The sequence below is a fragment of the Lagenorhynchus albirostris genome, chromosome 9, assembly GCF_949774975.1.
Source record: "Lagenorhynchus albirostris chromosome 9, mLagAlb1.1, whole genome shotgun sequence".
In the NCBI taxonomy this organism is placed as follows: Eukaryota; Metazoa; Chordata; class Mammalia; order Artiodactyla; family Delphinidae; genus Lagenorhynchus; species Lagenorhynchus albirostris.
This window is the reverse complement of record NC_083103.1, coordinates 52,292,225-52,307,837: the sequence shown is the minus strand read 5'-3', so window position 1 is coordinate 52,307,837 and position 15,613 is coordinate 52,292,225. Positions and strand designations below refer to the sequence as shown.

At 40.7% G+C, this 15,613-nt stretch overlaps 2 protein-coding genes across 6 annotated transcripts in view; one reads left to right on the top strand and one right to left on the bottom strand.

The window, feature by feature from the left end:
• The window catches only part of XRRA1 (X-ray radiation resistance associated 1), a 105,320-nt gene extending 100,732 nt beyond the window's left edge, over nt 1-4,588 (top strand). For 2 of the 5 annotated variants that reach the window (XM_060160021.1, XM_060160022.1), the window contains one exon: nt 4,361-4,575. The gene's annotated coding sequence lies outside the window, so the exon portion shown is untranslated. Of the gene's footprint in view, nt 1-4,097 lie in introns of all 5 variants that reach the window. The other 3 variants (XM_060160020.1, XM_060160023.1, XM_060160024.1) reach the window with 3 other exon arrangements.
• Nucleotides 4,589-5,561: 973 nt separating this feature from the next.
• The window catches only part of RNF169 (ring finger protein 169), an 83,857-nt gene continuing 73,805 nt past the window's right edge, over nt 5,562-15,613 (bottom strand). The window contains exons 5-6 of the mRNA XM_060160025.1: nt 8,527-8,626; nt 5,562-8,075 (exon numbers count right to left, since the gene is read on the bottom strand). Of these exons, the coding sequence (XP_060016008.1) occupies nt 6,891-8,075; nt 8,527-8,626 (1,285 nt within the window). The 3' untranslated portion in view covers nt 5,562-6,890. The remainder of the gene's footprint in view (nt 8,076-8,526; nt 8,627-15,613) is intronic.

The window sequence follows — 15,613 nt, the reverse complement described above, 5'->3', positions numbered from 1 at the left end:
GGCCAAAGCAGCCTATAGGGTTGCCCCATTCTTATGAATGCATAGTAGTCAGCACCTGCTATAGAGGAGGGTCAGGAGAAGGCCACTGGGCTGAATTGCAGCGATGTGCATTTGGGTGTGGGTGCTGGGTGTGACCTAGTCACCTGGACTGCTTTCCTGGAGGTGCCTGCCTGGGGAGAAGGCCTGCAGTTCCCAGGGTCCAGGAAGCAGTGGCATAAGGATTAAGGACCCACAGCAAGGCACCAACTCCCACAACCTAAGGTGCAATTAAGACGATTATAGAAATACAGTCTTGTAGCCACAGGTCTGTGGTGCAGTATCTGCTGTATTTCAAGTGCGAGACTATTAGGACACAAATGTTCGCATATTATCACACTCAACCAACCACAGTCACATACATGTGGCCAGTTACATATTTACACCAAGCTGTGGTCATACCAGACACACATATTCAAGTTCAGACGGTCACATACACGATCACATACAGTCCCATACACATATCAAGTTACAAAGTCAGTTACGTCTCACTCATTCACACAGGCACCTGGACAGATTCAGGTAATAAACACAGTGCTACCCTCAGCAGCACACATGTGCTGGGGCATGTTGCTGACTTACCACGTTGGATCTTCTAGGCCCAAAATCATCCTTCTGCTAATGTTAGGAAGGAGAATCCACCCCAACATTCACACTGTAAACCTCGCTAGGTTCAAGTTCGGGAGATTTGCAATGCTCCCTTCAGCCAGAAACACTATCAAACCATAAGCTCTCAGGCCTGAAAGGCTCCTGGGAACATCCTATCCCAGCCTCTAGGTAGGAAGCCTCTTGCAATCTCCCCAACAGATCATTCAGCTCCTGCTTGCACATCTAGTGACAGGGCGCTCATTCCCTACAAAGGCTGTCCCTTCCTTTGTTGGGAGAACTATTGGATGGCTCTAGCCATTGGACTAAGCATCAGCCTAAGGTCCCTCAGTAGTCCTAACTCTGCTTTTGGGCCCAGAGTATATCTGCTCTCTCTGCCCCGCCAGGCTGGCCCTTTACCGATATGAGACTATCCTGAAGAGGATATACCTATCTAGGCCAGACGCTCTTAACTTTCTCTGTTATTCCACATGGGATACCATCTGAATAAACTGGTTCTCCTATCATTCTGAATGCCGAAGCAAGACATTCCAACACAGGGCATCTCCCAGAGCAAAGATAGCCCCAAACTCAAACACACGTAGTCTAAGCTCAGCTCAGATTTGCCTGAGATTGCTCTCCAGAGATAAGACTGACTAGAAACAGAACATTCATGAGTTTGCTTTACTGTATTCTCAACTTGGGCCTCTCCTCAACCTGGCAAGCCTGCACTGAAGAATGCACTTTGGTATTGTTTAAACAACACATCATCCCATTTGATCCCTTAGCAGAAGCATCCCTGACAGGGCACGCCTGTTCTGAGTCCTCTGTCTTTGTCAAAAAGCTCCTTGTGATGAGCTGGAGGGGAGGCAGCCAGCAATGGCAGTGCCAAGGGTCTGGGCCCCTTCTGCAATCTAATGCAGACAGCAGGTTGAATGAAACCAAAATCCAAACCATTTTCTATTTCTAGGCTGGAGGGGATAAGGCCCTAAGGACAGCTGTTTATACGAAGAACTAAGAGTAAATAGTACATCAGTCACACACAGACAAAAAAATCCATTAGTTGGCATTTAAGATAGTCATTTTCCTTTACATAGTTACCCATTCTCATTAGGACTTGAAGGTTCTGCTGGAGGTTAAGGGTTGAACCCACTGAGGGAAAGCCCTGCTCCTACTGTTGGCACAGCTTGGAGAGGGGGCAGGGCCAACAAGGGAGAATCTGCTGCCGCCGTCTGGAGCCGGGCCCCAAAGCTGCTCCTGAGCTCTCATGGCTTGATCTTTGAGGAGTACATTCCCTGTTTCTACCCCTTATTAAATGAGAGGAAAGGAAGAAGAACAAGCCTGGCCTTACCCTGGCTTTGTCCAACTAGTTCTTAAGACACCAGAAAAGGTAGAAAGGGAGCCTGCCCCCGGTTTGAGGTTCCCTCCCACAATTACTGAGACAAGGCATTAAGGAAGCATTTTCTCACAAAGCAAAATGTGTAAATATTTTTCTTAGGAAAAAAAATACTGATAATACATAGAACAATGTGCACATTCAGTCTTGGCACTTTTCCTTCATCCAATTTAACCAATTTCTAAACTGGTGACTTCTGTATATATTCACTGTGGATAACGTGTAAAGATGCATTTCTGGATCATCTTTAGAGCAAAGTCTATTCAGCATCCTCTTTTCCTAGAATCCCACCCCCACCCCTCCAAAAAAAAAAAAAAAAAGACCTGCTTTCTCATTGAGTCACAAGAATTTATAAACAGCTATACTCACTTCTAAAAGCCAAGTCAAAAGACCAATCTGGGTTGATAAGGAAAAGGCTGGCTGAGAAAAATTAAGTCCCTAAGGAGTTCTTGATTTTCAAAGAAAAGTGAAGGGTTGGTTGGGTTCTAATCCTTGGTAGTTAAAATAACAGCTATTCCAATCACTTCCCAAGATTTCACATTCACATTACTCTCACTGTGGGGGTTTTCCCTGCCTGGGTGTGTATTCAGGGGATCTGGGTACATTTTAATTCTAACTGAAAAAAGCAGGAAGAAAAAACTTAAAACAATCATTCGGGTGTCCCCCTCATTAGCAGATTGTGTGTGTGTAACTTAGAGGACTATTCATTCAGACCCTAGACAACTACAGTACAAATATGACACAGGGCACTGAACCTCAAGTTCCTCATTTCTTAAAAAAAAAGGGCATCAGGGGGTATAGTTTGACTTGGATAATTTCCATGCCCATTCCAGCTACATAACATTTTATGATTATGATCCAGCCTTCATTTTTCTTCCCTTCCTCACCTGCTTGCCTTCCATCTCAATGGAAAGCCACGCAGGAAAAAGGAAAGGAATCCCAAGTTGCTGCCAGCTCTGGTGAGAGGTCTGGTTGGGGAAGAGGTTAGTAGGTTACTAAGTTGAGAGTGAGCCTCCTCTGATCATGTCAGTGATCCACAACCTTCCTCATTTCTTGGGGCTTTACGCTAAAAGCAGCTCCTAAAGAGATGCTATTGTCCTATAATCACCGGAGGAGAAAAATCATTCTCCACTGGTAAAATTACTTAAGAAATGGAGAGCAGTATTGCAATCAAATTCACAAATACTGATGGGGGTATGTAAAATGTTCAAGGGTGCTGGACAGTACCTTGAACGGGCCATCCAAGATCATCACTATGGTCTTTCGTGAAACCATTAACGAGCTCTCCAGCCACACATGCATTCAAATACATTCCAGTAGACACTGAGCTCATCAAGAGCAAGACTGTCCTTTCCATCTTTATATCCATGACTTTGCACAGGGTTGGCACAAGTTCGAAGCTCAGGAAATATCTGTCAAATGGAACAAAAAGGACAAACGGCACAGCCTTCGGTCATCAGCTTCACCAGTCAAGCACAATGGCAACTTTCCATCTTAGTTTGTCTGTTTGTAATATCATAGCAATTAATTAAGCAGCTTTAATCTCTTAAGGGCATTTTTCTTTAAGAGGAAATGAACAAAACACACAGAAAGCATTCATCACCAATGCTTCCTCCAGGCAAAAATTTAAAGATTAAATTTTAAAAAATAAATGAAGCCACTTAAAAAAGGTTTTCCTGGGAAGCTTCAGCCAAGAAGCCTTCTAAAAAGAGGCAATTACATGAAAGGGGCCAGGGGCTAGATACATAATCCCCAGATCTGACATTAACCCAACAGGCCCAGGTGACTTCTTTCAGCAGATACAATCAACGGATCACGAACATGTTCCCAAAGTATCTTTCCCACTTGATAAAAAAAGGGCTGAGAGCCCCCTTCTTAGGGCATTACATTTCTTGGATTACCCATCAGAATGACCTCTACCCTCCAACCTCTCATAACTTCCCCTTTAGTAAGAAAAAACACAGAAAGCATATACACAAGGAACAGAGTTAGAAGAACATGGGAAATTTCTATGGTGAATCAGAGTCCAGTGACTTGTGAGAAATGTTTGTTTTCTGAGATAGTGTATCTTTCATTCTAGCTCACAAACCCTCCCCATCGTTTTCCTTCGTCTTTTTCTCCAAAGAATTCACGTCAACAACTCCATTTGTGACCAACTTCACAATGAAGCAACAGGAGAGGGAAATTTTCCAGAAAGAAGTGTTCAGGTTTTAGTTGTTAAGTATGGGAAGCATCTTAAAATACAGATAATACCTTAGTGGTTTTACCCTCCTCCAAAGCCAAGAAGATTAAAGATTAAGCCTCCTCCCTCCTTAACCTAAACTGCTTTGTCTATATTTGAAGGACTGCTGCTCAGCTGGAAGTTTGGAAACTACAACTGTCAGTACCATTCGAGGTTCCACAGTAGGTGGTCAGTAAGCTGGATCCAGCTGTTGGAATATTTGCCTAACAAGAAATTTTCACTCTGCACCTGATGCTAAAACTTGTTGCTACTGCTAAGCAATTTCTTAAAATGAAAGTATTATTTTGGGGAAATATTTAAAATATATATCTTTTCTATTAAAAATATTTATCTTTTTTCCAAAAACAAAAATCAGTTCCAACTGGAGTGTTTTTCAAATGATTGAAGATATAGAAAAAGGTGACAAGTGGAAAAATAAGTGTCTTTGCTACTACCAATGAGACTAGCCTTCCAATAACATTTACTAAGATCGAAAAGGAACTCCATGAAATGGCAGTAACTGATGTCTTCTCTGAGGGCATTTAGTAAGTCACCCTCCCTGTCTCTACAAACCAGTGCCAGCTCTTCTATCTTGGGCACCAATATGCCCTCCAGCAGCCTTTGGAGGGCGTATGTTGCTGGTAGGACCTAAAACTGAAGTGGTATGAATATAAAGTACTGATGTATATTTTCTAAACAAACATCTGCACGTGTGCACGCACAAACACACAGAACACAGAATACATACATTCAGGTAAGTGACACTCCCCACCAAAGTAGTCACTGAGGAGGTTCCACATATCTCAGTGATTGCCAAAATACTTCAGACATCTCTGGAACTCCTCTTTGGGAACTGTTTATGAGCTGCCCAAGAAAACTGCTCTGACTGCTTTACAGATGCACCTCATTTCTGACTCCAAGCCCTAGGTAACCTACCTTCTCTTCCAGAAGCTTCAAATAGCTTCTGACTAGTTTCAAACTAAAATTCTCTTTCCTATAACCCCAAAGATGAAAGATTTGCCGAGAAGAAGGGAGGCAAATCTGAGAAGAAGCAAAAGTAGGTGATATAGTAAATCCTTTGTGATCTTGATAAGTGAGTCGTTCTGGATCTTAGCTTCTGCCTTAGTAAGAGGAGGAAGTTGGAATAGATGACCATTAACGTCCTTTGCAGTTCGAACATTAGATGTCTAGATGTCTCTAGACTTTGAGGACAGTTCCAGAGATGTTTTCACCAATGGCAACATCATTGGAAAAACTATGCAGCATCCTGCTGAGGCCACCTGAGGGGAACAACATACATTGGGATATATAAGATCTGAAAGGTTTGTTAAAATGCCAGTCACATGACTTTATAGTAACAGCTCATACATGCACAGGGAATGCCAGGCCACCTGAGATTCCCTAAAATCGTATCTTAATCCCTACTTTCAATGAGCCCAGATGGGCAGAAGCACCAAGCACCACCAGAGATGCAAAAGACACATGGTGTCAGCTGCTAAGGAAAATAAACCCCAAAGGTCCATGGGACTGAATTTACCAGCTGTATCCAGCTAGATTCCTTGTTTCCACAGTAGGGAGTTTCAGTACTGTTCTTGCCTGACTTCTGGGCAAATTTTCTGGATTTTAGATCAACACTGCAGATAACTCTTGGCCATATGGAGAGTAACAATGAAGTCCAATTGTAGTTTATCTAACAGAGTGGAACCCCAGGAAAACAGAAGGCTGTACACTGTAGGGATGGGGATAATTGCACAGTATATGTTTACACTTCCAGTCAATCTCAATTATCTGCATGTGGGTTTTGCACAATCAGCATTCAAAGCCCAGCTTGCTTTCTCTAGGCTCCCCTGGTACGTCCTTGGATCGCTGTCCATTATGGCAACCTCTTTAAGTGTGGAAAATCCATGGGATTTGTCGTTGGGAGACCCAGCAGTCAGTCTGAGCTATGCCCTTAGTAGTTGAGAGAAACTGAACATCTGCACTGCAGTTTCATCATCTAAAAATGGGACTAATACCACTTACATGTTAGGTCTCCTGAAAAGACCAAATTAAACAATGACTATGAATGTGGTCTGTCAACTATATAGCATTAATCAAATGTTATTTTTTAAACAAGGAATGTAAATTAACTTTTGTAGAAGCATAAAAACTGATTTAATTAGGAATATTTACTTGCGGCAAGGGTAAGAAGGGGGAACATAATCTTTATGGATCTGCCAAAGAACTACACTGTTCCACTTCTTTGAAAAAAGATGGAACTAATTTTTATCTGCATGGCTGATTTAAAACAACACCTGCTGAAAGAAGTCAGGAGGTCTGTCAGTTTGAGAAGGTGTCCCCTTTTCCTCTACCATTTCTAACCCCGGCCATTGTGCTCCTGAATCTCACCCCAAGCAAGGGCTGCCAGATTTGGCCCAGAAGCCCTAAGGGGTGGGTCACTTAGGGGGTGAGGAGCGCTTCTGGCCCGGGTCACAGGGGGGCAGAGATGCAGCTTCCTTGGCTATATATACTACAAAGGCCCGAGACCTCTCAGAATCATGCTAGACAGTGTTTTGCCATTAAAAGAAACCCAAAGTGAGAACATTCATTTCTTCAGGGTAAATGATCAAGCCCAAAGACCTCTGAAAAATAGGTAACGCTGCTCGTCGGGTGCTACTTGGCCCCAGCCATGCTACTGGACCGCAAGAGGTACTGATCCATGCTTCCTTTTCGCCGACTCACAGTCCGCCTCTCATTGTCAAACATGCGCTGCAGCTGCAGAGCGAGCTGCCGGTCCTCTTCCTCTTGCTGCAATTTCTGCTCCATCTCTCGCAGTACTGGGTCTGCTGGGGCCAGACCCACCTCACCACTGCTTTGTCGCAGTTTCTTAAGGGAGCCATTTTGTTCCAAGTGCTTGGTCTTACAGCGTCTTTTCCTGCCCCGACGCAAGGAAGGAAGTGGCTCCTCACCTAGGCTGTCTGCCAGAACACCATTAGGCAGATCAAAATGATTCACTGTCTTCAGCTGTTTCTTTGTTTTGAGGACCCCGCCCAAAACACTGTTTTTAGGTAGCACTGAACTAACTGCTGAGATTTTCATAGCTGTTGTTATACAGGTTTTATCTAACTTGGCATCTGGGGATGACCCTGACCCTTCAAACTGCTCTCTCTCCAAAGAAGTCCCACTGGCTCCCACTTTGAGTTCTGAAGAACAGCAGGTTTCTAATGGGATCTCAGTGCTCCTTTTACTGTCACTGCCCTGCTCTGCTTTTGTCTGGCTAACAGAGGGGAAATAATCAAGGTCAGTGGGGGCAGGTCCTGTATACTCAGAGAGTACTTGCCCACTGGACAGTCTTGTATTTAAAGCCAGAAGTGGCTTCTCCTTGCTAGAATGGGTAACTTCCGTGACGAGTAAGTCTTCCCCTGTTTCTGGAGCCAGGGAGGTGAGGGTGGCTTTCGAAAGGGTCTTTTTGATCTGCCGCTCCTGAAAGATCTGTTCCCACTTTTTGAGGATCCGTGGACTGGCCTCATAAGAAGTCTGCTTCTGCAGGCTTCTGTTTAGGTTGCGGGGTGTTGATTTGATGATGAGGGGACTCAGTACACGGCCATCAGGGAGTCTCTTGGGAGGAGTACATGGTGAGCAGACAATGGGCTTGAAATGGTTTAGTTCTTCGGAGATGCTGTCGTTGCTCTCAGGGCTGATGGAGCGCTCTGGCTTATGCAGGGAAGCCAAGGATGAGAGGGAGCTGAAGGGCAGACGCTTTTCAATGGTTAAGTCAGGGGCTGAGAGGCAGCGGTTGTTTTGGGTGGACAAGAGGACACCAATGATAGGGTTGGAGGCTGGGGTCATGGTTGTGACCTGAAAGAGATTTAAAAGATTACAGATACATACATATATATACATATTTTTTTTTCTTCGTAATTCCTTCTTGATGGTAGAGGGATAGAGAGGAAAAGGGTAAGAAAAGGGATAAAGGGTCATATGAGCCTAAGAAATGTGGAAAATCCCTAACCTAGAATGCACCCACCATTTGCAGAAATTCCTACATACTTGAAACAATTAATGAAATTGAAAATTCTGGGTAAAAAAAACTCATCCAGAACTTTTAAGAAGGTTCTTCTAGTGGCCCTCATTCCACTCGTCTGGCTACTAATTCAAACTCTCTTCCTTCACATCTATTTTATAAAATTCTCCAACATAATTAATATGCCTAGGACCCATTCTGCCTCTTCTCATCTGGAACAGTTTCTCCTGTGGCCGTGCGCAGGATGGGACTGGAGAGCCCCGGAAGCCTGTGTCTGAGGTCTACCTTGGCTTTGCTGGTTGGGGCTGCTCTCAGTCTGCCCTTCACTCTGTCCTGACCAGTGTCACTGCAGCTCTGACTCCTTTCCATCTTGGAATTTAGGTTCCTAAAAGAGAATAAATAAAAGACAAGTAGTTAAAAGTAGCCCATGATTGCTAAGGAAAAAGAATGACAATCTCTTCTGTGCTTTCAAAGCCACACAGCTACAATAGAAAATGAATTCATTTATTAACAAAATACGTTCTAAGAACAAATCCTGTCCAAAGAGAGAGGGAGTTCTCCAGAGAGGACATCTGGTTTAAGCCTTTGTTTCCAAACTCAGATCCTGCCTAAGTAATGCAAGACCAATGGCTATTTCACTCATGCTTAGAGAGATGTAGGGACACCTCACCTTCCTTAATAGGGTGGATACAGTATTAAATCACCTTTACAAACAATACATTTTTTTCCTTTGATTAGGCCCAAACCTCTCCTCAAGCAATCTAAATCAGCCATGAAACAAGTATTTAAGTACTTATAAAATGCATAGCAATGCACTAGATTCCTATGCAAGGAGTAAAAATTAAATATAGTCTCTCCCTTAATCCATTACATTTGAGCTTCCAGAGGCCTACATCCTTTGGAATTAAGGTTTCAAGAACACATGACTTTTCTTTTTTTGTCTTACGCATGCATTACATTATGACTTTACAAACCAAAAACCAAAGTACCTGTATTATAACATTAATCTTACTGTGTAAGAATTATGTACAGATGACTGTCACCTGCCCCAGAGACTGTAAGTAGGGATTCTTGACTATCTTATTACTCACCTTTGTTTTCTACTCTCCAACTCTTGCCTAATACATGTCTGGTGAGACTAATGCTTTTACAAATGTTTGCAAGAGATATTTTACCTGTGATACAACTCTACTCTATAAGCATTTAACAAACGCTTACTATATGCCAGTCACTGACGAGCACTATCTGGGCGCTGGAAATACAGAAAAGAATGAGGTACAGTCTAGGTCTTCAAGGAATCAAGAGTCCAGTGAAGCAGACAAATAATTCAATACAATACAGTGAAATGGTACAACAAAAAAATGATGCCTAAGAATGGCATAAAAGAGAGAGTTATTAATTACCTGGGATGGAGTGAGAGCAGGGTTGTAAAAGCCTTCCTACGGCATATGTATTTTGAAGGATAAATAAGAATTTGCCAGAAGGCAAGATGGACACATAGCCATGTAGAGGATCCCAAACAGAAATTATTTCCTTGAGTGATTCTATTTAGCTCTGGAATGGAATAATCATATCTACTCTTTGGAGCAAAAGATTTAAAATTTTACTATGCCAGATTAGTTCAGAGAAAACTTATAAAGGAGGCAATAAGGTACATTCCCAGAGTTCCTCTCCTCTCCCTACATCTCTAGTGAAGGCCTAGCCTACCTATTCCAGCATTTCTGTGTTATTCCTCCCATTCAAACCCCTCTCATCCTATGTCTCATAGCCACATCACCTTGCTAGATGGCTCCAATTTGATGAACTAATCTATGCTATGGTATTAATAGGAGAAAATGATGGCCAACCTGTATCACATGTTTGCATTTTACCAAAAAAATTCAACACTGAACCAAAAAATAAAAATAATGTGAGAGTTGTACCATCTGGTGGGAGGTATATTTTGGAGCAAGAAGGAAACTTCAACATTACCCTATAAAGGCAGCTGCTTACAAGTCAGCTTGGTTTGTATTTTACCTAGAATAATACTGAAATTCATTTGCATTCCCAGAACTCACAAAAACTGTCAGTGGTGCAAGTTACCCAAAAGTAAACTGTACAGCATATTAAAATGCTGGGGTGAATAACATTTACTTTGGGTCAAGAGGAATGGATATAGAGCTGAAAGAGACAGCATTACTATGTCAAATATGTGACTTGTTTCGCATGATTCCATTGGAGAAACAAGTACAAACTTAAAGGAAAAGGTTTCCTGATCAACATAAGAAAGAACTTTATAACTTTCAATAGTAAGAGCAGTTCAATGATATCTGCCTTGGGAAGTACTAAGCTCCATGTCATTAGAGGTGTTCAAACTGAGGCTGGATCTACACTTTAACAAACATTCCAAAATTTAAAATTAGCTTAATATATATACTTTTCTTTTTTTTTCGCGGTACGTGGGCCTCTCACTGTTGTGGCTTCTCCCGTTGCAGAGCACAGGCTCTGGATGCGCAGGCTCAGCGGCCATGGCTCACGGGCCCAGCCGCTCTGCGGCATGTTGGATCTTCCCAGACCAGGGCACGAACCCGCGTCCCCTGCATCGGCAGGCGGACTCTCAACCACTGAGCCACCAGAGAAGCCCAATGTATATACTTTTTAAAAAACAGGCTATGCATCCATTTTGTCAGCAATAACAGTCAAATTTAAAGACACTGGCGACATGCCCAAGTTATCTGATGTACAAACGACAACTACTTGTTGCTGGGGAGAACTTCTTAACATGCCCTCTAAACTCTGTTTTGGTGAAAGAAAAGGCCCAGGGAAGAAACTCACACTTGCAGCACTCAAGCACAGAACAAGGACACCTAAATAGTTTCTGACAATCTAAAATCTTTTGGGTAAACCTCAGTATGGCTGAAACCATCACTGTCTCTTCCATTCATTTGATTAGCAGACTATACTGAGCACCAACTCTGTGCAAAGCACTTGAGACAGGTTGATGAAAAGATAATTTTGACCTACAGAAGCATCCAGTCACTGAAGTTCACCACAACATACCACAAAGGGGCTTTAGAGAGCAGTAATTATACAACTAAACTCTTCAAGTGTTTTCTTTTAGAAGTTTCATAGTTTTATCTCTTACAATTAGGTATCTAAACCAGTTTGATTCAATTTTTGTACATGGTGTGAAGTTGGAGTCCAACTTCATTCTTTAGCATGTGGATATCAAGTAGTCTCAGCACCATATGTGAAGAGACTCTTCTTTCCTCCACTGAATGGTCTTGGCACCATTACTGACAATCAACTGACCATAGATGTATGGGTTTATTTCTGGACTCTCAATTCTATTCCACTGATTGATATATCTTTCCTTATTTCAGAACCATATTATTGTTTTCTGTAGCTTTGCAGTAAGTTTTGAAATCAGGAAGTGTGAGTCCTCCACCTTTGTTCTTTTTCAGGATTGTTTTAGCTATTTGGGATCCTTTGCAATTCCATATGTGAATTTCAGGGTCAGCTTATTCATTTCTGTGAAAAAAGAGATTGCAATTTAAATACGTATTGTAATGAATGTGTAAAAAACAAATTGGGAAGTATTGCCATATTAACAATATTAAGTCTTCTAATCCATGAGCACAGAAAATCTTTTCATTTCTTAAAGTTTTTAATTTCTTTCAACGTTTTCTAGTTTTTAGTGTACGTGTCTTGCACCTCCTTGGTTAAATGTATTCATAACTATTCTGAGTTTTTGGTTTTTTTGTTTTTTGAATTTTATTTATTTTTTTATACAGCAGGTTCTTATTAGTCATCAATTTTATACACATCAGTGTATATATGTCAATCCCAATTGCCCAATTCATCACACCATCACTCCCACCACCCCCCGTCGCTTTCCCCCCTTGGTGTCCATACGTTTGTTCTCTACATCTGTGTTTCTATTTCTGCCCTGCAAACTGGTTCATCTGTACCATTTTTCTAGGTTCCACATATATGTGCTAATATACAATATTTGTTTTTCTCTTTCTGGCTTACTTCACTCTGAATGACAGTCTCTATATCAATCCACGTCTCTACAAATGACCCAATTTCATTCTTTTTTATGGCTGAGTAATATTCCATTGTATATATGTACCACATCTTCTTTATCCATTCGCCTGTCAATGGGCATTTAGGTTGCTTCCATGACCTGGCTATTGTAAATAGTGCTGCAATGAACATTAGGGTGCATGTGTCTTTTTGAATTATAGTTTTCTCTGTGTATAGGCCCAGTAGTGGGATTGCTGGATCATATGGTAATTCAATTTTTCGTTTTTTAAGGAAACTCCATACTGTTCTCCATAGTGGCTGTATCAATTGACACCCACCAACAGTGCAAGAGGGTTCCCTTTTCTCCACACCCTCTCCAGCATTTGTTGTTTGTAGATTTTCTGATGATGCCCATTCTAACTGGTGTGAGGTGATGCCTCATTGTAGTTTTGATTTGCATTTCTCTAATAATTAGTGATGTTGAGCAGCTTTTTATGTGCTTCTTGGCCAACTGTATGTCTTCTTTGGAGAAATGTCTACTTAGGTCTTCTGCCCATTTTTGGATTGGGTTGCTTGTTTTTCTAATATTGACGTGCATGAGCTGTTTATATATTTTGGAGATTAATCCTTTGTCCATTGATTCATTTGCAAATATTTTCTCCCATTCTGAGGGTTGTCTTTTGGTCTTGTTTATGGTTTCCTTTGCTGTGCAAAAGCTTTGAAGTTTCATTAGGTCCCATTTGTTTATTTCTGTTTTTATTTCCATTTCTCTAGGAGATGGATCAAAAAAGACCTTGTTGGGATTTATGTCAAAGAGTGTTCTTCCTATGTTTTCCTCTAAGAATTTTATAGGATCCAGTCTTACATTTAGGTCTCTAATCCATTCTGAGTTTATTTTTGTGTATGGTGTTAGTGAGTGTTCTAATTTCATTCTTTTACATGAAGCTGTCCAGTTTTCCCAGAACCACTTATTGAAGAGACTGTCTTTTCTCCATTGTATGTCCTTGCCTCCTTTGTCATATTAGTTGAGCATAGGTGTGTGGGTTTATCTCTGGGCTTTCTATCCTGTTCCATTGATCTATGTTTCTGTTTTTGTGCCAGTACCATATTGTCTTGATTACTGTAGCTTTGTAGTATAGTCTGAAGTCAGGGAGTCTGATCCCTCCAGCTCCGTTTTTTTCCCTCATGACTGCTTTGGCTATTTGGGGTCTTTTGTGTTTCCATACAAATTTTAAGATTTTTTTGCTCTAGTTCCGTAAAAAATGCCATTGGTAATTTGATAGGGATTGCATTGAATCTGTAGATTGCTTTGGACAGTATAGTCATTTTCACAATATTGATTCTTCCAATCTAAGAACATGGTATATCTCTCCATCAGCTGGTATCATCTTTAATTTCTTTCATCAGTGTCTTATACTTTTCTGCATACAGGTCTTTTGTCTCCCTAGGTAGGTCTATTCCTAGGTATTTTATTCTCTTTGTTGCAATGGTAAATGGGAGTGTTTCCTGAATTTCTCGTTCAGATTTTTCATCATTAGTGTATAGGAATGCAAGAGATTTCTGTGCATTAATTTTGTATCCTGAAACTTTACCAAATTCACTGATTAGCTCTAGTAGTTTCCTGGTGGCTTCTTTAGGATTCTCTATGTATAGTATCGTGTCATCTGCAAACAGTGACAGTTTTACTTCTTCTTTTCCAATTTGTATTCCTTTTATTTCTTTTTCTTCTCTGATTGCTGTGGTTAGGACTTCCAAAACTACGTTGAATAATAGTGGTGAGAGTGGACATCCTTGTCTTGTTCCTGATCTTAGAGGAAATGCTTTCAGTTTTTGACCATTGAGAATGATGTTTGCTGTGGGTTTGTCGTATATGGCCTTTATTATGTTGAGGTAGGTTCCCTCTATGCCCATTATCTGGAGTTTTTATCATAAATGGGTGTTGAATTTTGTCAAGAGCTTTTTCTGCATCTATTGAGATGATCATATGGTTTTTGTTCTTCAATTTGTTAATATGGTTTATCACACAGATTGATTTACATATATTGAAGAATCCTTGCATCCCTGGGATAAATCCCACTTGACCATGGTGTATGATCCTTTTAATGTGTTGTTGGATTCTGTTTGCTAGCATTTTGTTGAGGATTTTTGCATCTATATTAATCAGTGATATTGGTCTGTAATTTTCTTTTTTTTTTTTGTAGTATCTTTGTCTGGTTTTGGTATCAGGGTGATGGTGGCCTTATAGAATGAGTTGGAAGTGTTCCTTCCTCCACAGTTTTTTGGAAGAGTTTGTGAAGGATGGGTGTTAGCTATTCTCTAAATGTTTGATAGAATTCACCTTTGAAGCCATCTGGTCCTGGACTTTTGTTTGTTGGAAGATTTTTAATCACAGTTTCAATTTCATTACTTGTGATTGGTCTGTTCATATTTCCTATTTCTTCCTCGTTCAGTCTTAGAAGGTTATACCTTTCTAAGAATTTGTCCATTTCTTCCAGGTTGTCCATTTTATTGGCATAGAGTTGCTTGTAGTAGTCTCTTAGGATGCTTTGTATTTCTGTGGTGTCTGTTGTAACTTCTCCCTTTTCATTTCTAATTTTATTAATTTGAGTCCTCTCCCTCTTTTTCTTGATGAGTCTGGCTAATGTTTTATTCATTTTGTTTATCTTCTCAAAGAACTAGCTTTTAGTTGTATTGATCTTTGCTATTGTTTTCTTTGTTTCTATTTCATTTATTTCTGCTCTGATCTTTATAATTTCTTTCCTTCTGCTAACTTTGGGTTTTGTTTGTTCTTCTTTCTCTAGGTCCTTTAGGTGTAAGGTTAGAGTGTTTATTTGAGATTTTTCTTGTTTCTTGAGGTAGGGTTGTATAGCTATAAACTTCCCTCTTAGAACTGCTTTTGCTGCATCCCATAGGTTTTGGATTGTCGTGTTTTCATTGTCATTTGTCTCTAGGTATGTTTTGATTTCCTCTTTGATTTCTTCATTGATATCCTGGTTATTTAGTAACGTATTGTTTAGCCTCCATGTGTTTGTGTTTTTTACCTTTTTTTCCCCTGTAATTCATTTCTAATCCCATACCATTGTGGTCAGAAAAGATACTTGATATGATTTCAATTTTCTTAAATTTACTGTGGCTTGATCTGTGACCCAAGACGTGATCTATCCTGGAGAATGTTCTGTGCGCACTTGAGAAGAAAGTGTAATCTGCTGTTTTGGGATCGAATGTCCTATGAACATCAATTAAATCTATCTGGTCTATTGTGTCATTTAAAGCTTCTGTTGCCTATTTATCTTCATTTTGGATTATATGTCCAATGGTGTAAGTGAGGTGTTAAAGTCCCCCACTATTATTGTGTTACTGTCAA